This window comes from Rattus rattus, chromosome 11, assembly GCF_011064425.1.
Source record: "Rattus rattus isolate New Zealand chromosome 11, Rrattus_CSIRO_v1, whole genome shotgun sequence".
Taxonomy (NCBI): domain Eukaryota; kingdom Metazoa; phylum Chordata; class Mammalia; order Rodentia; family Muridae; genus Rattus; species Rattus rattus.
Window position 1 is genome coordinate 21821664 of NC_046164.1, and position 24655 is coordinate 21846318.

General features: G+C 47.9%; 1 protein-coding gene across 2 annotated transcripts in view; it reads left to right on the forward strand.

The window, feature by feature from the left end:
- The first annotated feature begins 947 nt into the window (after positions 1-947).
- Positions 948-24655, forward strand: part of Klf3 (Kruppel like factor 3) — a 30450-nt gene continuing 6742 nt past the window's right edge. Inside the window, exons 1-4 of one of the 2 annotated variants that reach the window (XM_032915967.1) lie at positions 948-1051; positions 14025-14120; positions 19202-19685; positions 20226-20376. In XM_032915967.1, coding sequence (XP_032771858.1) covers positions 14064-14120; positions 19202-19685; positions 20226-20376 — 692 coding nt within the window. In that variant the 5' untranslated portion in view covers positions 948-1051; positions 14025-14063. Of the gene's footprint in view, positions 1052-9473; positions 9572-14024; positions 14121-19201; positions 19686-20225; positions 20377-24655 lie in introns of those variants that run through there. The other variant, XM_032915968.1, reaches the window with a different exon arrangement.

Genomic DNA, 24655 nt, shown 5'->3' on the forward strand with positions numbered 1-24655 from the left:
CGAAAGAACAGGGGCGACCTGGAGTCTCGGAACACAGAGCGCCAGCCAGCGCACAGGCAGCAGCGCGACCCTGTGCACCGAGCAGCGATCGCGCCGGTTGCCACCGCGCTCCCCGGCGCCGGGACGCACGTCCTCGGCCGCTACACCCGCTCCATTGCCCTCCGCCCGGGAGGGGCGGCCCTTCTCGCGGGAGCGGGTGATTGACGGCCCCGCTCCCCCTTCCTCGGCTCGCCAGCGAACCCGGGCTGTGTGTTTTGGAAGCGGCGCTACGGGCCGTGAGCGTGTGACGCCCGGAGCGGCCAACGCCGCCCTTCCTTCCCCCCCGGGGCTCCGGCCGCAGCAAGGAGGCCGGGACGGCCAGGGCGGGGCCGCAGGCTCTGGGAGCAGGGCGCGGGGCGGAGCGCTCAGCCGGGTGGAGGCCCAGGGTGGAGAGCCGGGCGGGGGCTGCTCACGCCCAGCCCCGAGGCCGCGCCGCGCCTCGCGGGACAGGTCGAGCCGGCGGGGCGGCGCCCGGCTCGGGGGAATAATGAGTGTCTGTCAGGCTGGCCCCGGGTGACTGGGCGGGGCGCGGGCGGGGGCGGCGCGGGAGGCGGGGGCGGGGAAGGGCAGGGCGGGGTGCGTGTTTGCCAGTGACTCGCCGACCCCTCCGGCGGCTGCCTCCACCCAAGTGGGTGGGGACCCCTCCCAGCCCAGGCGGCTGTGGCGGCTCCCGCTGCCCCTCCCTGACCCTCCCACCCCGGCTCCCAGCCTCTACTTACCCCGCCAGCCCCGGGGAGGCTCGCAGAGCGAGCGGCGCCGGCGTCATGTGACTGCCCGGAGTTGGTGCCAAGGAGCCAGAGGGGAGCCGGGAGCGGAGCCGCGCGGAGCCGCGGCCGGAGCGCAGTGCGAGCGCCACCCGAGCCGACCCCACCCGCGCGTCCGTGCGGTCGCTGTCCCTGTCCCCGACGCCGTCCGGCCGGAGGCGCTTGACCTGCCGGCCCGCGGGGTTCCGGGCGCCAGGGAGCCGGGCCTGGGTTTCTTGGCCGCTGTGCTCCGCACCGCGCTTGGCAGAGTAAGTCCCCGCGCCCTCACCTTGCCGTCCTGCGCCCCGTTTTGCGCCGCATCTGCTTGCTTCTCTCTTTTTTCCCCCTTGGAGAAAGCAGGGCGCGGATAACGAGTTCGGGGTGCAGCGAGGGCTCCTTCGGGCTTGGGAAAGTGCATCGGAGCTGGGGTGGAGGAGCGAGGGGGAGGGGGGGATGGCGGGCGGGATCGTGGGATAGGGGAACTCGGTGGAACGGGAGCCCGCGGGCGGGGCTCACCTGTGTGGTCCCGGGCCCCCCGCGCTCGGTTCCCATCGGAGACCCCGGCGCACCCCCCGAGCGACCGCGTTGGAGGGAGTCAGGTAGCAGCGAGGCCGCGCGCCTGCTCCTGCCCCCTCCCGTCCAGACTCGGGGCTCCCGCCCCCCACCCGCGCCCCCAGCTGCCGCCCAGCAAACTTGGAGCCCAGCCTCCAGCGCCCCTGGCGAGAAACTTGGGGGCGATTGGGACTGAAGGAGCATCCCCTTTTCCTTACCCGGAGCGCGCTAACTGCTGGGTCATTTGGCTTGTGGGGGAAGGCAGGGGGAGGAAAAGAACCACCGAGGTTTGGAGAGTCTGCCTTTGGGGACGTGGAGAGAACCTGCCGCAGTGCCTGAAGCAAAGGATTGCAGCGTGGCTAGCTGTGCAGAGCGCCTTCGGTGTTAGGGAAGCGGAGCCCCGTAGGGACCACGGGACTGTGGTGTGGACCTTTGAATAGCTTGGAGGTGGCAAATAAGAGTTGGAATTGTCATATCCATGTCTTTGGCGGATAACAGAAACACTTGTGTAAAATTTTACTGCAGTTCTTACAATAGTATTTTACAATAATGCTAGTTGAATATGAATAAGCCTTTGAATAATTCAGGTTAAATGGACACTGGATATTGTTCACCTTGTATTCTTCAAAATAAACACTTTACACGGAGTCATTGAGATTTTATTCTAAGAACTTATTTTTTCCTCAAATATTGTTGAAGATACTTTATTCTCAAGAGTCTGGTGTATGGGGGGGAAAGTATGAATTGTTATTCTGAACTCATTTAGAGTTGGTATCTTGTTACTAATATTGAGTGAGCATTGGCCAGCTTAAATGAGAATTTTATGCATAAATTTGAGGAACACTTTTTATAAGAAATTCTGCTTGCATGATAACTTGCTTCATCCTAGGCATGTAACACGAACATCTTCATAATTTTATGTTAGCCTTTATGACGAAAGAGCACCCTGACTTATTCCTTGGGTCAAAAGTGTGTTCTGACCTTAGGCTGTTAATAGAAACCTGAAAGAAGATGTTTGATTAATTTAAAACCCCTTGAGAAAAATCAGTTTTCTCATCAGTGAGGTTTGCTGCAGGCCGTCCCCACGGTCCAAGTCCTGTGAAGGTGCTCTGTAGAGACCATTTGGGTGAAATGTAGGAGAGTATCAAAGTGTAGGAATGACAGTAGCTGCTTGGGTTGTAACCCCTTCTGCGTACAAAACTACATAGTTGTGGGAATAGCTATTGTCTCTTTGCTGCAAAGTTTCTGTATTAAAATCCAATCTTGCTGCTATGGGTACAGCGATGCCTTTCCCCCCTCCTCTTTTTCCCTCTTTAACCTGTAGTTATGTCTACATAACAAATCCTGAGGTCTCTGATAATGGAAACCTGTGAACCATCTTGGCTAACAAAGTATAAAGAAACAGTACTGTGGCTGGGACTTTAAATGGACCCTGCTGCCTTAGATTACCTCAGGGAAAAAAAGAGTCATTGATAGATTATCTGGTAAAATTGGTGCCGAAGTTTATGAATTGCATATCAGTTTTGGAGTAAGAATAACATTCCCTAAAAGGCGACTTTCGATAGGTTTATTCTGAGAACCAGTGAGTAGCCATGTCTTTGGCTATATTTGAAGAAGAATGAGATTTTCAAATGAAATAAATAAGCAAAATCTGTCTTCAAATTTAGCTGGGACCAAAAGAAACTTGAACTCGGTCCAGCTTTGGTTCTGTGGGCTAACTCAGTTGTAGCCTTAATTCTTACAGCTGTGCATTCTCTAGATTTTCCTCAATGTGCACAGTGACTGGATCAAATCATTATTCCAGTGTAGAGTTTGGTCAGGGCACCGGGCTGCTAGCCCTTGGGACCTGGCCTAAAGGGACAAAAGAAATCAGAAAGGAGGCTGGTACTAGGTAATTCGTTCCGGGTCTCTGCAGCTTGAAGATGACCAAATCACGTGTGTACTTGGATGTTTTCTGTGTGTGGCAGCTCCTGTTTGTAAATAGGGCAGGTCCCCTTGTATAAAGTTGGTGTTATTATTCACACCCATAGAACAAACACCTCCACCCCCCTGTTGTTGTCTTAAAAAACTCCAGCTGCTCATGAATATAGGGTCAGGGAGGGCTGGCTAAATGTTTCTCTGTGCTCTCTCTCCAGCACTGCCGGCCGGGCTGTTTCCTGTTCTTTGTTTCAAGGCTGGGGTTTGCGTCATACATTCCAAGTGGCATATGTGTGCTCTTTCCTGTTTCAGGCTGTTTTCTGGTCGATCAGTAGCCTAAACCAGGCCATGGTCCCTGCCCCTAAACTTTGTATCCCCACCCACCACCCGGGGAGTTATCATGTCTCTACACTGTGATTGCTTAAGATGCCTGTGTTATGTCATAATGAGAAGTCAGTTAACCTTTTTACACACACCCTTTGCCCCTCTGTTTATAAGGGCAAATCAATACTTTTCCCTCTTAAAAGTTATCCTTACTGTTGCGATGTTAGGGAATTTCACGGGCGTATCAGCAAATCTAAAGGAAGTTGTTTTTGCAGTTTTCCTGTGAAGATGGATACAGCCATTGTTTTGAGATAGGCACATTGCCCTGAAGCTGTCAAATTTAGATCAGGATTAACACCTTAGAGTTAAAGATCTGGCATTGTGCGACAGCTTTGGCCCACCCTTGCTCATTTTCACTCAGACTGCCCAAGGTAGGCCCAGGGGGATGGAGAATTTGAATAACTTGGCCACCTGGGCTGAGCTGCAAAGTCTCCACTGTTTTAAAGGAGAAATGTCTAGAAAAAAAATTTCAAGCAAAGCATGATATGTATCAAGAAGGAAAAAAAAATCCAGTTTTTTTTGGGGGGGGGGGCTAAAGATTAAACCAGCAGAATTATATTTTTAAGGGCAAAGATCACTATACCCTAGAGGTGATTTCTAGCCCACTTTAAGAATAAAAAACTTAAGGAAAGGGAGAGGTAAGTGCTGCTTGGTTTTCTTGAATGATGGTTTGGAAAATTGTAATCTTCTGTTTTGAAAACAGAGGGATGCTTATCTTCCTCATAATATCAGTTTTTCAATCTCTAGCTTGTGGCCTCGACAGTCTGGATAAACTGTTAGTAAGTCTCTCTCTCTCTCTCTCTCTCTCTCTCTCTCTCTCTCTCTCTCTCTCTCTGCTCTTGAAAAAAAATTTTTTTAAAAAAGAAAGAGTTGGGGTGGGGACTTTTATGTGTCTTTTTCAAATTTACTTGGGGATTTTCTTTAAGACCTAAAGGAATGAGGTATAGAGATGGACTTTATTCAAGTTGACTGAACACAAGCAGTCCTGAGTGGCCAGTATTCAGAATAGCCAGTTGCTTTAAATATCTCATCCTGCTAATAGTTATAAGTAGTATGATATAAGTAGTATAAATAAATATTCCAGCTGCCTCATCTATGAAAGTTACTAAGGTCAAACTGTAGGCTAGCAATACTTTCCTTGAAAAAAATCATGGGAGTCTTAGAAATCCCCAGTAGTGGTTTGATTTGTTTTCTTTTTTCTTTCTTAGAACAAAGCAGCTTGAAATATTAAGCTGCACAGAGAACAAGAGACCTTTAAGCTGAAGTTCATAAATTATTTAAATTGAAATACAAAGTTAGTAACAATCCAACTAGATTGGGTAGACAGTCTTGGTGACCAGATCCTCCTTTCTGCTTGGGTGGGGACAGGGAGGTGGCTAATAGGTTTGATTAGGATCTGGTCTACTCTATTAGGAGTGTAGCAAGCTTTTAAATGCTGTGTTAAATTGTTGGGGAAGTTGTATCATTTGGCAGTTGCTATATTTATTAGACATGGGGACAATAATTTTATCTCTTCATATAACTCATCATGCCTAATTTAGCTTCATTGTCTCTGAGTTCTTTTTCCAAATTCTGGTTTTACACCCACTTGCGTGCGCGCACACACACACAAGTTGGACTGGTTTCTGAAGTGGCTAGTTAGCATTGGTCCTAGCTGTTATGGGGAGAGAAGTCCCTAGAATCTTAGACCAAGTACCACCTGGTTTGCTGAGAGGTAATTTCTCTCAGAGTGAGCTGGGAGAGGAGCCTACAGGACTCTCGTTTCAGGCTCCGCTGTCCAGACCCTGCTTCTCATCTTAGACAGTCATGCCAGAGCTCGGAGACAGGAAACCAGACAGAGTCTGCCCTGATAAGGGAGAGTATTGTCTAAAGGAGGTAGCCCTGCCCCCCTCCCCCAAACACTCCTTCCTTGAAAGTTAGTAGGGAAACAGGGCACTGTAGATACTTTATGATTCACCGAATGTGGACTGTGACTATCTTCGGTGCGCTAGTTAACAAAACTGTTCTGTGCCTTGTTCTGCATGTTTTCAGTCAAGCTCTTTGGCAAAACTGGTTCCTTGAGGTTTTTGAAACTCATTTCCATTGTGTTGGCAGGCTGAATACATTATCATTTCCCCAGCTAATTGTTAAGGGGGGTGGCGCGAAGATAGAGCAACAACTGAGGAACGGCAGGTTTCTGGCCCTCTGCGCCTGCGCACTCAGTTCACCCTCCTGGTCTAGCTTTCTCCCTCTCAGAACTGGGACTTACTTTAGTTGCCGGGTCTTTGAAGGTTTAGGGATCATGCAAGAGATGGCTTGGAGCAGGAATCAAGCCCCATCCACGGAGCTTAGTCCAGTCCGGACAGGATAGAGGGAATGGAGATGGTTGAAGTCAGCCTCTACCCTGGAGAGCAGCCTGGGGTTGTCTCCCGGGGCCTCTGCCATTCTTTCCAAGAACTGCTTACTGTTGGAGTGAGTCTAATCAGTGCCATCCACTCTTTACCTGTGCTTGTACTTTATACCCTGGAACCTTCGAAGCTTTGCACTCCCGAATACTCTGATTAGTAAGATCAGTTTCCTGTCCCGCTTCTCCAAACCTGGCGCTTTAGTCTCCCCTCATCCCTTCAAGGGTTCACATTTTGTATTTTAGACCTCGGACCGATGCTCACCCCGGGTTCTTGCCCTTCATGTTTATCTTAACATGAGAAGTGTAGTTTGACATCCATATACATTTGTTCATCTCACAGGTATTTATTGAGCACCTAGTCATTATGGGTAATCTCACGTTGTGTGCAATCTTTCTGAGTTATGCCACAGGACAGAGAGGAGCTGCACTGAGTGATCTAACCTGGAAAGGCATTTTGAAATCTTAATTGCTCTTGGAAGCTCCCGTGGCACTGCTTACAGCTTACCATGGACCAGTGTACGCACCACACCCTCTGGGGTTGGGGAGTGACCCCGGGGTGAGGTGATTCCACCCACAAAAACGGCTCCTTCCACCCAGGGTGTGCAGCACAGAAAAGCTCTGGTCTGCCAACCGGCACACTCTGGTTCTTGGCTGCAGCTCCACGAATGTGGACAAGTCCCTCTGTTTCCTCATTTCTAAAATGGGGACGAAGATCTGACCCCTCCGCCTTTGTACAGTTAACTGTGAGGATTTCCGTATTTACTCGGGTAAAAGCTGCCAATTTTTCTCAGCGGTTTTATGGACCAATTGCAGGTGCATTGGCTAGCAAGACTAGTACCCTAATTGGAGCCTTCAGAATGTAACTTTTGATCTTGTGTCCAGAGAGGCTTGGGAAGAAGGGGCAGGTTAAAAATCATCCCTGTTGGCTACTGTGAGATGACCACTGAGCCTCATTCATTTCCCTGCGAGGACCGGTCTTTTCACAGAAGGCCCTTCAGAGTGTAGTCCTCTCTGAGTTACCAGTGGTGTGCCAGGTCCTCAGCCTTGAAGTCAGACGGCAGACTTGGGTTCGAATCCTGGCTCTCCAGCTGTGTGAACGTGGCAGCTTGTTAGGCCCCGCCCTTTGAAGTGTTGTCGTTGTGAAATGAGAAGGCAGTTCCCACTCAAGGCACGAAATGACACAGATGGATAGAGAACAGGACATTCGTCATGAAGGTGGTGGTAACCAGCCGGACTGACATCTCTGTTGTTATTGAGTCTGGGTATCTCCATGTAGCCCAGGCTAGTGTCAGAGTTGTAGCAGTCCTGTGTATCCCTCCAGAGGATTGGGAATACCAGCATGTGTCCCCCACACCAGGCAGAAGTATCATCATTACAAAACAAGAAAAACCCACCAGCTACAGCTGGCTCCTGTCCCCTGCCCTCTTACTGTTCTTGTAGGTTTCAGAGCCCTTGAAACTAGGCTTATTTAAAAGTCCCACAGGGTGGATATGGGAAAAAAAGTGTTGGAAGATGACAGTGGGAAGAACTCCAGCGGCTATGTAGGCCAGGCTAAGGGTAAGGGCAGTAACTTTTTAAAGGAAGTTTTGATCACTAATTTCCTGTAGGTCTGGGCCCGCCCTCCCTCCCCCTTGGAACCTGTTTAAGGAACATTTCAAGTGTGTTCAGGAGGAGATGACTTGGGAAGTCCTTCTCAAGGCTTGGTCACATAATTAATTATTATTATTGGTGGGGAGGGGTTGCTTGTTTTGTTGTTACTCCCCTGGGCCTAGCATAGAAACATCTTTGTTTTTGCTATTCCTTCTGAGTAAGAAAGCCTTCTAAGGTGTCAGGGAAGAGACCTGCCTGGACCCCACTGGTAGGGGTAGGAGACACACCCTTCTAGCTTGGTGAGGTAAGAGGAGGCCAACCTGGATGTAGTGGGGAGCAGTCAGCTGGCCACATAGGGTGGGGAGAGCCTCGAGCAGGTCTTTGAAGAATTAGAAGGATTTAGATAAGCCGGAAGGGGAGGGGGCGTACCACACTGTTGCTCAGCGCCAGGGCCAAAAATGAACAAAAGCTTGGTGTTGGGGAGGGGGAGTCGGCCGCTTGGGGAGCTTGGACTGGTTAGGAAGCTGGTGACGGGCACAAGCAGCCAACCTCACCCTGGCAGCCCCAAGCTACCTTGGAGGAGGGGCTAGATGAGGCTGCTGGCTAAAGGGCTGGGCTGCATAGCTGCCTCCCCTCCCGTCCCCCAGGACTCCAGCGGGAGGCCCGAGGACCTGGCCCCCTGTGGCTGTGGTGGAATTGGAGAGAAAAGGGGTGGGGCAGACTTCACGGATGACCTTAGGTTTCCATGGTGAAAGACGGGAAAATAAGGCCAATGGGAGTTAAGGAGGGGCAACCTCCTAGAGCAGGGACTGGGGGTTGGGGAGGAGGGGGGTTGGAGAGGGGGAGGGTTGGTCTGGACTGGAGCCACGTTGCCCAGTAAAGGTTTGCAAGTGCTTTCTGGTTTGTGTTTACTCCTGAAGGGGAGGGCACCTTCCCCCTGCACAGTTTTGTATGGAAGGTGCAGTCCTTAGGTAAAGTTCTGTGGGACTCCAGGCACTGGGAACTACACTCTGACAGTTCTTTCTGGTTATTTTTAAGGTTCCAGCCATCCTTGGTTCAGGGTGGAATTTCCAGGAACTGGCTGCAGCCTGGAGCCAGTCAGGTCCCTCCCTGTCTTCCCACTCCCTGCAGGGTGGGGCCCCATGGGTGGAGGCCTAGCAGGGTGGAGTGAGGTGGGTCTCCAGTGATAGGGAGGGCACCTAGTGAGCCAGGCAGATGAGAGGCCCTGTGGCCTCACACAGCCTTTCTGGATTTGATTATATAACGCCTCACCGAGGAGAACCGTGAGGGCTTAGGCGAGGCTTTTTTTTTTTTTTTTTTTGCCGGGTACACAGCAGGATTAAGACATTGCGGGTATTTTTCAATTTATCCTGGGTTGCTTGCCCTTAAAACTAAAACACAAAATTGTCAGCGAGCGTAAGGAGGAAAACAAATGTGTAACCCAAGCACTAACCAGGTGCCCTTGAACTTGAGAGCTGGCGTGAAGGATAGATACAGGTTTGGGTCTCCGCAGCCCTTAGACTAGCTTGGAGAGCTGGAGGGACTGTGTTCGGTGGCTGCCTTTCCACCTGTCCTTATTTACATGTAAAATCAATTGCTTCACTCGGTCTTTCCGAAGTACAGGGTGTGGGCAGAATCTTATCTGAAGCTGTGTCCTGTTTGGACAAGTTGGACTCGCCCTGGCAACTCTCCATGGGGTGGAGCCGATGGGTGGAGGCAGAAAAGTAAAATTGGGTGGCTCTTTCAGAGAGGGGAGGGCGGATCACTGGCTCCTTGGGTCACTGCATCCCATCTGACACGAAATAGTGAACTTCTCCCTTTTACAAAACAACGTTAATGCAGAAATAAGTGCCGAGAGGCAAAGACTCGGAGACACCGAGTGGGATTCTGTTCAGGTCGACAGTGGAAGAGCGAGGTGGGTGAGTCCTTGGATGGTGTGAAAACGGGACACCCTTCCAAGGTAGGTGCCAGCACCACAAAGCAAACCTGGCTTAGGGTGCCTGCCCCTCTGCCTTTCTGGCCATTGCATGGTACTTCCTGTAGTACTCGTCACTGGGAGCACTCAGAGTTTGCTGGGGAAATGTACAGAAAGGTTTCTTGAGAAAGGAAGTTCAGCTCCAGGGCCGGTGCTGGCCCTCCTGGCCAAGATACACAGTGAGCTCCGATCTTTGCCCTGTCAGTTCCTTTGGAGAGAGGGTGGGGACCAGTAACGTGCTTACTTCCTCTTTTGAGAATTGGAACTCTCCGGGAGTGAAAAAGGTACTCACTGATTGTTGCTTGTCTAGTATCTGTTCTCTGGACACCTGGCTGAGTTCCCCTTTGCAGGAAGCAGGTAATTGGGACAAGACTTAGGGTCAGGCTAGGAAGAGAAAAGAGCAGCAGGTCTTACTTTGTCCTCAACAAACTGAGAACGCTTGACTCTATTCAGTGCCCCCCACCCCCTTTCTTTGCCTCCCTTATGAAGCAGCTGTGCCGTGAGCCTCACAGATCGCAGGAGCGCTATCATTTCTAGAAGTCACCTAAATGATTCTCCAGGCTTCTAATATATAATTCTACAGTAACATGCTGACAGAAATCTGACCCTCGGTTTGATAATCTGCAGTCAAAAGTAGAAGAGGGGAGGGCTCACAGAGGGACGTCACTGTTAAATGAAAATTCGGTTTTACAGACTCTTCCCCACAAAATGACCCAGTTGTTCCATTATGGGAAGTTATTTGGGGGAAAAGTGATTTCCCTATTTGTTGGTTTTTAAGCACTTCAGTAACTTTTGGAAACAAAAATAAGTTTTGCCCCCACACCATGCTGTTTCTCCCCCTGCCATTGCTTAATTCAGGTTGAGAGTGTTTAGCCAAACCAGAACTAAGATGTAAAGAAACAACCACATTTGAGGCTTTCTCATCTCTGCAGTGCCTACATAAAGTGGTTAGTAGAATTCCTCAGCTTGGTTAAAACCCACAAGGTTTTAAAGACCCTGAGGCTGGTACACGCCAATCTTCTGCCAGCCTCTTAAGGCTCCATAGCCTGTTCTTGTGCGCCACCTACTGGTTCTCTTTAGAATCGCTGCCAGTGTGTAAGTGTCATGGCTTCAGAATCCCCTTTTAAAAATGAAGGTGTGGTAGTATGCATCTGTCACTCTAGCACTTGGGAGGCAGGTGGAGCTCTAGGTCAGCCGAGGCTGTATAGTGAGACTCTTTCAAAAGAAAAAAAACGAGCTCTCAGAGAAGGATAAAAGTGCAGAGCACTGCCCCTGGGTAACAGCGGCTGCCAACCAAGTTTAAAGATCTAGACTCTTACAGGTCTCAGCTTACGTTTTAGTTACGTGGAAGACACACTGCTAGTGCCATACTCATTATTTCCTGGTTTGAATATTAACTTTAATTCCAGCCTGAGGGATTGAATCCAGGGCCTTGTGGTGCTAGGTACGCATTCTGCCAAGAGTTGTACCCCCTCTTCCCTGGTTCCTCACCAGAACCCATCAAGCCTAAAGCAGTGGCCAAGGCAATTGGTACAGAACGATTGCTGCTGTCATCTTGAATAGGCAGTCTGATGTGCATTGGTGCACTCCCATTTTCTTGCTGTCCCTTTCTGTGTCTTTCCCAATTGTTTAAACGTTTACCTACAGACTTAAAGAACTGAAACACCATCACACAGATATGCGAGGCCAGCCTCTGCTCCCAACTCTGCTGTGAGCCCAGAATGGCCTTGAACTTGTGGCATTCTCTTGCATCAGCTTTATCCTGAGGGCTGAGATCCAAGCATAGACCACCTCCCACCTCACTTGCTTCCCCTAGAAACTTCTTATTAACAGTTGTGGGTTTCAGGCATCATTTATCCTGCTTTCTATATTGCTCTGGGGTTTGAAACCAATAAATGTAGTCGTGTGTGTGTGTGTGTGTGTGTGTGTGTGTGTGTGTGTGTGTGTGTGTGTGTAGTACATACCACAACCAAATCTGCATATCTGTTGAGATGGGTAAGTCAGAGGAAAAGGATCCTGTAACTTGGGAAAGGAGTGTGGTCCGTATCCGTCTTGTGTCAAGTGTTGCCTCCCTGGGGCTGGGCTAGGCTGTAGTCTGAGGCCTCAAAGCCTCGGGTCTCTTTCCTTCCACACCTGGAAATGTGAGAGCCAAGATAAGCATCTGGTGGGATAGATTCCGAGAGCAGACTCCAGGCAAAAGACTGAGATGTTGGTGGGAAGCCGCTAAACTCTCTGACCTTATCAACGGGAGCAGAAGTGTCAGCTAGCTTTACGGTCTCTAAAGCTACCAGAAGATACCCCTTTCTTCTCTAAGGCACGGACAGGTCTTAGAGCCCTTACCTGTGTGTGTAGTTGCTCAATTAGGACCAGTTATTAGATGCCAAGACACAACATGTTTTCTTTCTTCCTAATAAGATAAACAAAGTTTTTGTTTTGTTTTGTTTTGTTTTGGTGTCATTTTATCTTTTGCTGGGACACCTGAGAGGGTGATGGCACCATGGAGTTGAGCCTGGTGTCACAAGATTATAGGACAAGTAATTATGAAGTCAGGGCCTCGTGTTGGTGGGTAGAATTTACATGTTGCCATGAAAATTAGAGAGGTCCCATTGACACGCTGAAGGACAAGAGCCACCCGGTACCACATTCACACTTGTATGCCAGTGTCTCTTAACGCAACTGCTAGAACACACGTATAGTAAGTAGCCTTGAGCACTGAGTTCTCCACACTGAGGCAGAAGGTGCAGAGACACTAGAACTTGGAACTTCTTTTAAAGATTGTGTTTTTATTTGAAATTATGTGTCTGTGATCTATATGCAGGTGAATGCAAGTGCCCATGGAGGTCAGGAGAGGGTGCCATGGAGGTCAGGAGAGGGTGCCCATGCTGCCCATGGGTCCCCTAGGACTGAGGATGTAGATGACTGTGAGCCACTCTGATGCAAGAGCAGTTATGTATTAACTACTGAGCCATCTCTACAGAGTTTTTAGTTTTTTTAAGATAGGGTCTTGATATGTAGCCCAGGCTAGCCTCATGCTTGTGGGAGTCCCCCTCTCTCAGTCTTCATAGTGTTTGTGTTTACCAGTGGGCCACTTTCTCAGGAGAAACTTGCTCATTTAGCCACTCGAACCAGAGGGGCCTGTAAAGACCTTGGCTTGAGTCAAAGCGCTAAGCACATAAACCAAGTTGGGATAGTAAGGCTCTGCCGTTGTGTGAAGTCTGTAGCAGCTGGCCGGTGGGTCTGTGCAGCGGGTTTCTAATTACAGAGCAGGACAAGCTCTAGGTGGGCACTGCCTTCACTGGAGTGACTGCAAGCTCTTATAGGAAAGGGGTCTAGAAAACTGTTGTGGGCGAGGGTGTGTCTCAAGATCCAAGTGGATTTTTCTCAAAGAAATGTAAATGACAAAGAAAGATGAAAATGTTCAGCATTAGTAACTCCAAAAGAAACGATGTATCATGGGGAGACCATCAATCAAAATGAAAAGCAAAGAATTCCCCTTTAGAGACTTTGTCTTAAAAATTAAACTGTGTAGGATACAAGTGCAGAGTGTTGGGCTATTTCTAGTAGTGAACAGTTTGGAAACTGTTGGAAGCACAAGGGTGCAACAATGTTTTTCTTGTTTTATTCGTGTGTGTGTGTGTGTGTGTGTGTGTGTGTGTGTGTGTGTGTGTGTGTGTACACGCACAAAATAGAGGGCAGCTTACTCACGATCTGTGTGGTAACTGGTAGTCAGGCTTAGCAGACACACTGGTCTGCCGGCAATCTCATTAGCCCCTGTTTCTAATGAAAGGTGACACATTTTGTTTAGTTTTGTTTTGAGGCAGGGTTTCTCTGTGTAGCCACGGCTGTCCTCAATTTACATTGTAGGTCAGGCAGGCCTCAAACTCACCTGCCTTTGCCTCCCGGAGTGCTGATGTAAAAGGTGTGCACCACCACCCCCAGCCGAAGGTGACGATTTAAACTGATCTTGTCACAGAGCAGTGTGGTTTGATGGTCTGAGTCTGTACATCAATGAGTGACCATACAGGTACCGAACAGTGTGTGTGCCACATGCTCGCTTAAACAGGTTTGGAAGTTAAAACCGGGGTGTCAGCGGTGGCTGCTCCTGGGTTTCTTCCTCACTGTTTTCTTCTGACAAGCACGGGGATGGGGCGGACCTTCTGCTGAGCTGCCCAGGGATGCCATGCAAGGTTTCCTGGCAGAAGAGGCTGTACATATTGTTCCAGAAATGTCAGGGTTTGTGTAGCTGTATTAGAAATGCCTCTTCCACTTAGTCCTGCCTTCGAGGCCTGGTTTTAATTATGCGAAAGGCCATCTTCTTCATAGTACGTATGGGAAGTGAGAGAGAAGACGAGTGAAACTAGGAGGTAAAGGGATGTTTTCTTTTTCTTAGTTTATGTGACCTCAGAATTAAGACCAGGCATGCTGTTTTGTTTTCTAGGCCAGACATCAGAACACCCTAGAAGGCTTAACCAAAAGAATGCTCATGTTTGACCCAGTCCCTGTCAAGCAAGAGGCCATGGACCCCGTCTCGGTGGTAAGCTTCCCTAAACTGATCAGCTCTCTTAACTGATATAACATTGTGTGTCCTGTTTGTTTCCTAAAGTGCTTCTTGTTTGACAGGCGTTTGACAGGTGGTGTTTCTCAAAGCCCCCGGTAATAAACGAGGTGCCACTACCCCCACACCCCGAGATAGGGTCAGCCGTAGGCCGATCTGTTCATAGTGAAAGTAGGTTCACAAATGTGTGTGTAAAACGCTTTGAGAATAAAGTGATTTTTTTTTTTCAAGAGAAAGACAGAAAGCATTGACAGAAGCCATATGGGGCTGCGGCTCTAGGAGGGATGGCTTGAGGAGAAGCCAGCCAGAGAGGGGACTTGGCAGGGAGACCAGATCGTATTTCACTTGGAAGAGTGTGTGGCTGGGTGGGAATTACATCTACGGTCTCTTTCTAAGCCTTAGTGCTAAGTCATCCCCTCTTGGGAGTCAGGCCATAGTGAGACTCAGACACCGGGAGACTAAGACTTGGTCCAGGTGTTTGTGTAGGGCCACAGAGATGAGACACAGGTGACAAGGAGGTGCCCGACTTTTCAAGGCAGGAGCCGCTTAGACACAAGGATGTGGTTTAGTAGCCACTGACTAACAAGGCAGCTTTCCCAGCCTGCCCTGCTCTTTTCCTCCACGGGTTCGGAAAATATTCACAAGGGGAAAAAAATCTTGGCCTGGATGTGTATCTGAAGGTTGGGAATGACACACTTGCAAAATTAGATCATCCTGAATGCACTGGCTATAGAAGTTCCTGCCAGAAATACTTATACAAGACCAGGGTCACTCCAAGGTGCTTGGAACTCAGTGACCGTGGCCACTACTAAGGGTGATGTATTTACTGTCATCTGCAACAAAAAGTCAGTGAGAGCATCTTTAAAGAAATAGCACTTACATCCTAGCACAATAATGCAGCTATCATGTGCCTGAGTGTAATAGCTGAACAATTAAAATTATATTCATTTTAAAAAAATAGACTTTTCTTCTAAGGCAGTGATTCTCAACCTTTGGGTCTTGACCCCTTTGTGGGGCTGAGGATCAGATATCCTGTATATCAGATATTTACATTACAATTACATACCTCACATAACAGTAAAAATTACAGTTATGAAGTAGCAACAAAATAATGTTACGGTTGGGGGTTACCATAACATGAGGAGCTGTATTAAAAGGTCGCAGCCTTAGGAAGGTGGAGGACACTGGGCTAAGGCTTCACTACACTATCCTTTCTCTCGACTGTTACATCATGATCTTCTGGAAGTATGAAAGTTAAAAGATAGCCACATCGGTATTTTTGTAAATGGAAATTATAATGTTTATGAATGTCACGTGGCCGTCAGTGATATATTTAACTAATGTACATCCAGTGTCTTAATCAGGGATGAAAACAAGCTCACAAACCCAGTTGCAGTTAAGGCAAGGACCCCGACATTATGGGGGTATGAGAGTACCAAGTACCAGGAACATGTGCTTCACTGGAGGGGGAAAAAAAGAAAATTTTATTTTATACATTAGGACCACTGTAACTTTGCCTCTACTGCTGCAGTTAACGCCATGACCAGAAGCAGCTTGGGGAGGAAATGGTTTATTTCAGCTCACAGCTCCAGGTCACACTCCATCCCTGAGAAAATCTGGGTAGGAGCCTGAGGCGGAGACCTTGGAAGAGCTCTCCTCACTGGCTTGCTCAAGAGCAAATTCTAATGGAACCGAGAACCACTGGCCCAAGGGTGATTCCTCTCACATTAATCATTAGTCAAGAAAATGCCCCAGATTTGCCTACAGGCCAGTCTAATAGAGACAATTGTTTCTCAGTTGACCTCCCTCTTCCTAGGCACCCCAAACGTGGGTCTAGTTGACCAATAAAACAAAACTAAAACAAAGACAGCACACGCACAAAGTTGAAATATGTAAAAATATTTTTTGTAATACATTACCTCCTTCATGTGCCAGTGGTCAGTCCACTTGACACAGCATTTGATTCTAGTTCCAAAAGTCAGCTTTAGTCCTTACTGTGCAGGGAGTAAAAAGACCTCCAGTTTGTGCTGTCAGCTCTACAAATTTCCTCTCCCTCATTCTGACAGGAAGAACTGGAGGAGTCAGAAAGCACATGTTAATGGCAGCCTAGGACATTTGTCGGTTTGTTTTTTCATTTGAGACAGAGTCTTGCTGTATATCCCATACTGTCCTTAACTCAAGGCAGTCCTCCTGCCTCAGCCCTCTGCATGCTAGGATTTCATGCGTGTATATGTGTCAATACATGCGGTGTCTTGAGGATGCCACTGAGCCATTTCTCCAGCCTCAAGAGTTTTCTTTTAAATCCCAACACAAAAAAAATGACAAGGCTCTTGTGACTTATGTCTGTTGTCAGTCCCCACTACCACCTTTTTCTTTTTAAAAGGAAATCCTAGCAGTGCAATAGAAAAAGTGAAGAAACACCATTCCTTTACTGAAATACAAACTGTGTTAAGCTCTGGACAAGTGATTGAAGGGCCTTACAGAAAAGATTGAAATCTAGGGTTCTGATTGACTCAGGCAATCAGAAAGAAAAAAAAAATTGAAGGAGGAAAAAAATAAACCCCAAAATACTTTTTAATCCTTCTATAAATTCCCTTTTTTTTTCTCCTTTTCTTTTCTTTTTCTGGTGAATCTTGTCACCCAGCAGACTCCTTGTACTTTGAGAAGTATTTAAAACCAGTCATTTCCCCTGCTCTGTCCCAACAGAACCCTTGGTGGTTTTCCTGGGCCAGGTGGACAGAAAGCCTTCTGTTTGCCTCAGAGCGTTTGCTGAGCCCAGAGCAAGTGTTTATGAATGTGCCACGCCTTCCGCCTTCCTGTGCACACAGCCCCACCTGTGGTCAGAGGACTCCTAAGCAGCCCGTCACAGATGCCCCTTGTTTTCATGTTCATCAGCAGTAGAGACTTCCTGTTCGTGTCAGTTGTCCCACCCACTTACTGTCTTGTGAAGAGAACCCTTCAAAGCTGCTCCTAATAAAAATACGAGACTGGAAAGTCTCACTTTATAAAGTAATGGTGAGACCTCTGGGAGAGTGTCCAAGCCTCCCTCCCCACCCAATCCTCATGTCTTCAAGAATCAAAAGTATTGTTACTGCCCCTACCTAACCTTGCCAGGATCGAGGACCTGCAGAAAGCAGGTTAATTCATCCCAGACATTCATCGAGAACTTATGAAGCTCTTGCCTCGCATTCTGATGACAAGCAGCAGTCAGCACATATACACACACAGCAGAGCTGGGGACACTCAGTGCACATCTCAAAAGAAGAAAGGAAAGGGCTGGGGTGGAGCTGGTAGGCCTTTGTCTGTGTCTTGTCTTTGGACAGCTATGTCGCAGAAGGCACAGTGGAGGCCATTGCGGGGTCCATCCACACCTGTCAATGCCCAGAGAAATTTTCCATCCAACATTTGCTTCTGGTGTATATTTGAGACCTGTTCAGGAATACCTGTGTACTTAGAAGACAGGAGTGGTCTAGAGGAGGGAGGTAGCTTAGTGGAATTTGCATCACAAGTCACACCTGTATGCATCAGGTTTTATACAGCGCCTGCCTTCGGATGGGTGCCAGCCGCTATTGTAGGCTGTGTGCTCTACCCAAATACTTAAACCTGGCTTAAAGAAGATTCTCAGACTTCTGGTGAGCCAAGGAAGGACTATATTTCTTCACTCTTTTGTGAAGCAGTTGGACTGGAAATAGTTAATTCTGTACCCGGGGTAGAGTGTCCGTCCCAGAGGACCTCCCTACACCTAGCCTGAGTCTTTGAAGGAGACTTGAAGGCAGTACAGAGGAGAGGGACATCCGTTTGCACTAAGTAGATACAGTAGATGCACAGTGTGTCTTAAACTCAGCTTGATGTGTGGCCCTTTTCTTCCTTGGTGACTTTGAGAACCCTGAGGATATTATTAAATTTGCAAATTCCCCAGGATTTGAATTCCCACTTAATCTTAAATTTGTGCCACGGGTTGAAAAATCCAGCGGTGGCTGCCATGGAAGTCCTCATTCTGCTTCCTGTTCAGCTGCCAGTAACTGGGCATCAACATCTAGGTCAGTGGGAGGTCTCAGAAGAACAGGGCTGACAGAGGAAGGTGCTGCACTACACACTGCTGCCCTCCATCCATCTCAGGAAGTCGGGCCTCCCATCAGAACTATGTCCTTTAAGCGTGTAAGCTTCTCCCTGGAGTTAATTATTGAGACCCTCTTTAAGTGAGCCTTTTCTTTTAATAACACCTGTTTTAATTAAATAGGCTTAATGTCCATGCTGCTGTATGAACTCTTGCCTTGTGGTAGACTTGGGTGGGTTTGGCTAGTTCTGGCGGAAGGCAGAGTGGCGCATGCTGGTGCAGACCAACACTTGGAGGCAGAGGCAGGAGGATTGCTACAAGTTCAAAGCCAGCCTGGGCTGTGGAGTTAGATTCTGTAATTAATTAAGAGGAGGGAGGAAATCTAGGGTTGTCGTTATTCACCCTTCCATCCCTGCTGACAGCTGACCTCAAAACCTCGTCTCGTACCTTCTGGTCTCATTCCTTTGCATATTTCTGCACAGGATTAGAAGTCTTTTTTTTTTTTTTTTACATTTGTCTTTTTACTCTTTATCCCTGTCACTGAAGACTTTGCTAGAAAGGTGACAGAAGTCTTTGTCATCTGAGGCTGCTGCTCTCCTAGTCACTCAATCAGCATTCCTAACAGTGTGCCTAGCCATCTTTGGGTTTGCTGTGATCTTAGAGTTTGAAGTCTTACAGCTGTGGAGTACATCTGGACTCTGTCTCCAAAACAAAACAAAAAACCCCTCAGCTTATATAGCTTGACCTGCTCTCGAACTCACTGCTGACTCCTAATGAAGGCCCCAAGCCCTCCGTGATGCACAGCTTGAGAAGCCTGACAGTATTAGCCTTCTCACTGAATATGAAAGTCGTGAATTCAATTTCCAGTTTTTCTTGGGGCCCAGCAACCTTATTTTCTAGCATTTGCCAACCTTCTCTCATAGCTTTTTGGGGGAGCACACACCTCTCGATCTAGAGTATGTCTCCTTATACTTACCCATTTTTTCCCTCTTGTTTCTCATAGTCCTACCCATCAAATTACATAGAATCAATGAAGCCCAATAAATATGGGGTCATTTACTCTACACCATTGCCTGACAAGTTCTTCCAGACCCCGGAAGGCCTCACTCACGGGATACAGATGGAGCCAGTGGACCTCACTGTGAACAAGCGGGGTTCCCCGCCTTCTGCTGCCGGCTCTCCTTCCTCTCTGAAGTTTCCGTCACACCGGAGAGCGTCCCCGGGGCTCAGCATGCCTTCCTCCAGCCCGCCCATTAAGAAATACTCACCCCCCTCTCCTGGTGTGCAACCCTTTGGAGTACCACTGTCCATGCCACCTGTGATGGCCGCTGCACTGACCAGACATGGGATCCGGAGCCCAGGCATCCTCCCTGTCATCCAGCCCGTCGTGGTACAACCTGTCCCCTTCATGTACACCAGCCACCTGCAGCAGCCTCTCATGGTCTCCTTGTCAGAGGAGATGGACAGTTCAAACAGCGGCATGCCAGGTAAATTGTGCCATGCCCCTCCACCCAGCACCTGCTTAGTAGATGGCATCTCTGCCAGAAGTCTGGTGAGGACACTAGGCAGAGCTGTTATTTCCTCAAAAGGACATCCTGGCCTGTCCGGGCAGTTCTTCTGTTTTTGTTTTGAAGTGTTGATATTGGGAGAGCGTCCAACAATTAGTTACTTTCACAGTGTATTTTATACTTTGATTTACTGAGTACCAATACGGTCCTGAACACAAAAGAGACTTAAGTACTCTCTGATCGTACTGCTAATGGCTCTTAAAAGCCACCTTTTTATCAACCATAGAGAGGGGACCATGGGATAGCCAGATTTTGTAATAGAGAGCCACCTTGAGCTGTTGGGCCCTCTGTCTACTTCAGAAGTGAGGATCACTCACAAGTTGAGTGCTGCTATACCCTTTGCCAGAGAAGAAGAAATACACATACAAAAACGTAGTCGCTAAAAGCCCTGAGCTGAGCCTTCACAAGCTGAGATTGATACATTGTGTGTAGAATGATTTTTCTATTTTTATTTTTTAGTACCCGTAATTGAATCCTATGAGAAGCCCATATTACAGAAAAAAATTAAAATAGAACCTGGAATCGAACCACAGAGGACTGACTATTACCCTGAAGAAATGTCTCCCCCTTTAATGAACTCAGTGTCCCCCCCGCAAGCGTTGTTGCAAGAGTAAGTATACTTAGGTGGACCTGGTGTTTTAGTCGTGGCGTGCACCTGGGGACCCGGACTAAAGCGTGGAGTTGCAAACATGGGATGGCTGTGGATGACCAGGGACATCCTCTTTTGTGTGGCATCCCTGGGTGGTGCCTCCGTTAAACGTGACCAAGACAGTCTCCAAGAGCAACATGAACCATATCTACAACAGTTATGTCAACTTCACCTAATGGGTCCCCCAAGGTGACCTCATGAATCTTTCGTTTTCTTTTGTTTTGGTGTTCGCCATCCATCTGGGATCTCTGGTGTTTTCATGAAGGTTGGGCTGATCAGCTTGAACAACCAAAAGTTGTCACTTGTCAAACAGAAGCTGCCCCACCCCACCCATGGTTGTCACTTTTAACGCAGTAGAGTGTGTTTATTATTGAAAGTATCTTTTATTGAAATCTTCAGGCTAACAACAGTGTTGGCCACAGAAGCTTCCCACGCACTCAGAGAAGCTCGGTGCTGAAAGAAATCTTTACATTGAGTCTTTAATACTGGCGGCCCTCCGAGCCTCTCCTCACTTGCAGACCTTTAAGCCGGCAGGAAGGATGCTTGGCCTTGGCCAGCATCTGAGCCTCTGCTTGGGCAGGATGGTACCTCACGAGCTTAAGTCACAATTCATGGTTTGACCACTGGGGAGAGCAGTCTCTGGGAAGATGGCTTCGACCCAGGTGCTGTGTCTCAGTGCGAGAGGGCTAAGCTCATCCTTCACTGCCCACGTCCTCTGTTTTTGTTTTTTATTGTAATTACTCTTGTACCGACTCTGCTACAGTGCTTCTGCATCAGGTCCAGCCAGTGCACTGGGACAGCCTCAGCATCCACAGCCACTGCCTCTGCGGGGTCCCTCCCACCATCCCTCTCCCACACCACCTTCTCTCCAGCTTCAGGAAATGTTCTGCCTACCTTTCCCGTCCTACCTTCTCCTCTCCTGTCACACAGCTCAACAATAGAGTGTGGCTTCTCCAGCTTTACAGGAGCCGTTTCGGGTGTCTTCAGATCCACTGCAGTCACACCCACCTCTGGTTTGTGTGGCTTTCACAGCGGCTCATGTGTGACCACGCCACCACACTGAGCTTTTGGTCTAGGGATGATGGCAGATATGTGGCATCATGTGTTTTCCCTAGTAGCTGAGGAGGGTGACTCTCCATCCCATCTGCAGCCTCAGGCAAGGGAAGGATCTTGGCATGAGCTTTCATTTTTCACAGTTGCATAGTACTTCCTCTTAAAAGTTCTGTTTTGGGTTTTTGTCTGTTTCGATTTAAAGACAGGGTCTTGGTGTGCAGCCTAGGCTGACCTCATATTCCAGACCCGTCTGCCTCCTGATTATAAGGGTTGTAAGCAGGAATCAGCATGCCCAGTTTCAAGTGAGTTCTTTTATTCAGAACAGATAGAGAACTGAAGAGACAACACATCAGTTACAGTACCCGGTCCACCCACAGTCCCACTCTCGACCCAGGGAACCTGCTTTGAGAGCCTTCATCTCTTTGGGTGTTCTCCTTGTGTAGTTAGCCAGTAGGTAGCAGAGGGCTAGCCTTACGTTACTAATTAAAATGTGAGACATCGTGGGAAAGTATTTGCAAGCAGTCTCCCATTCTTTAAATACTGCTTAAAAGAAAATACTGTTTCTAGCTAGGTGTAGTAGGATATGCCTATGATCCCAGCATGGGGGAGGCAGAGGTAGGAGGATCAGGCATTTAAGCCAGCCTGACCTACATGAGACCTGGACACACACACACACACACACACACACACACACGCACACGCACACACACACATACACATTTTCTTTGAATCATTCTCTCTGTGTGTATGTTATATAATATAACTATATGTATATATTCCTGTTTCAAGTAATATTCCTTTAGTGATCTCACTGCTAGAGATTTTTAAATGCCTAATGAGTAATGTGCTCCTTTAATGCTGACCTAAGATGCATTTTTCTTCTCAAAAAAAAAAAAAAAAAAAAAAACCCTGTAGATTAGCCACAGTGGAACATGCACTCTATGTAATTCTTTCGCAGATGGGATTGAGTAATGTCTTGGAGTGGGCCCAGTAGCAGCCCACATAGAACACATTAGCCAGGAAAGAATTGCTTGAAGCCAAGTACCTAGAACATTGCGGTGAGCCTAGCCCCCAGCAACACCAACCCCGAAACCCTGCTGCCTAGGCGTGGGCTTCACAGCTTGGAAACCCATTTGCTTGATCCAGAATTACAGCTTTAGGACCGTTTTAAAGTGCATTCAAAGGTATAGCAAAATATAAAATACAGAATGCCTTTACCTTTGTTTTACCTTTGTTAGGCTGCATTCAGAACTGAAAAGTGGGAGAACAGAAAAACAGGAGAGGGTGTGAGGATACCGACGTTGGAAGGGCCAGTTTAACTCAGAGCAGGTATCTGCTACGTGGTAGCTGGTCTATGCCTGTATGATCCCAAGGGATCTCTTTAGGCATGAGTGACAAAGGCTGAAAACCAAAATTGCCAAGACCCTTAATCTCTGTCTGACTTTACCCTGCACAACCACACTGTCACCTTTTCTAATTAGACATTGGCTTGATAGATTTTTTTAGACTGGCTTTAGAACATCCAGAAAAGTCTGGGTGAATTGGACAACTGTGATGTGCATCAGGGTACTTCTGAGCACAGAGTGCTAGTCATTTGACCTCTGGCACAAACGCTGCCATCCCGTGGTTCTCTGAGCACTAAGTCACCAGCAGGAGCCGTCCCCACACTGTTCGCATCCACAGCAGTCTTGGTAGCATTAACACCCCCACCTCACAGAGTTTCAAGGCACAGAGACGGTCAGTGACAGAGCGGACCCTGGGAAATGCAGTTGTAATTACCATGATGAAATGATTTAGATTCTCAACCTACAGAAAATCCAGTTGTTGGACAAGATTTCTAAAGCCACTTGGCATTGACTGTCTGCCTGTGTCAGACATAGGCCACCAAATCTTCCCTAGATGATTTCACTTTTACTGAAGGGTTTTTAGTGACTTACTCAGTCTTAACAACAACAACAACAAAAATCTTATTCTCATTGTGGTTGTTTTCTTTTCAAATTTAAAATAAAAACTATGTGCATGTGTGATGGAAGCTCCAGTCACCTGACCATGCCCCCGCTGTTCCTGTTCACTTTTCTGTGTCTCTGAATCCTGATTTAGTTTATCTGACAGAAGTAAGAGACCACATAAAATGAACCCACGTTTTATTATTTAACTGGTCACCTCAAGCCAAGAAAAAAAAAGTGAAAATTTTTTGAACCTAAAATATTTTATGACATGCACTTAATGCCCTTATGTAACTTCACTTACGTTAATTTCAGAACCATTATTATTTTCAATACGCTTCCACACAGAAAACATCCTTGCATCATTGAGAATATTTGAGGGCCCAGAGATTCAAAGCAGCGCCTTTGCTCCCAGAGACATGGGCAAACTAGAACTCTTCAGTGACTTGGTAGACAGCGGGGGAAGGGGTTTGCCAAAAAAAAAAAAAGCCACACTTTTTCCCATCTGCCCTTGCTCTCTCGGGTGTGGCTTAAGAACCCTTGTGACAAATGTGAGAGAAGGTGGGGAGGGCATCCGGTGTTCCCACCCTCCCCCGGGAGCCAGTGTCCTTGTCACCGCCCTCCCCCACTTTACTAAGGAGTGCTGGAACCCTTCCTCATGCGAGAGCCACGCTGGTGCTGAAAGATGGTGATGTCTAACAGCAATGACGGACTCCCTTTGAAAGAGCCAACGAAAACTGAATGTCAGTCAGTGGTCCTTAAAAGTGAATTGAAAGGAAGGATAGAATATAGATCTGTAGAGCAGCGTGCTTCCCTAAGAAGTAGGGATTTGACTGTTCACATGTTTCCTTCGAGAAAAATTAAAGTCAGAGAGTTAGCCCGTGGGAAAACCTGTGCAATGCTGAGAAATACCGGACACGCGCCGAGAGCCTCTCCCTGCACGCGGCACCGCCCTCAGCGTAGCACCTAACCTTCTTGCTGTCATTACTTATCTCCATGTCTGTCTCCCCCTAGAGTGTGAGCTCCTCGAGGGCAGGAACCCTGTTTTTATTCATCTTTGTGTCCCGGTGCCAAGCACAGTGCCTGGCTCATGGTAGGTGCTCGCTACATGTTTGTTGAATGAATATAAAAGCAGCGCTTCTTGGGTTGAGCAGCTAATTCTTTTTTTTTAATTGGTCTTATTCTTTTTATTTCATTGGGGGGTTTTTGTTTGTTTTTGCCCGATGTTGTAAATGCTTTTT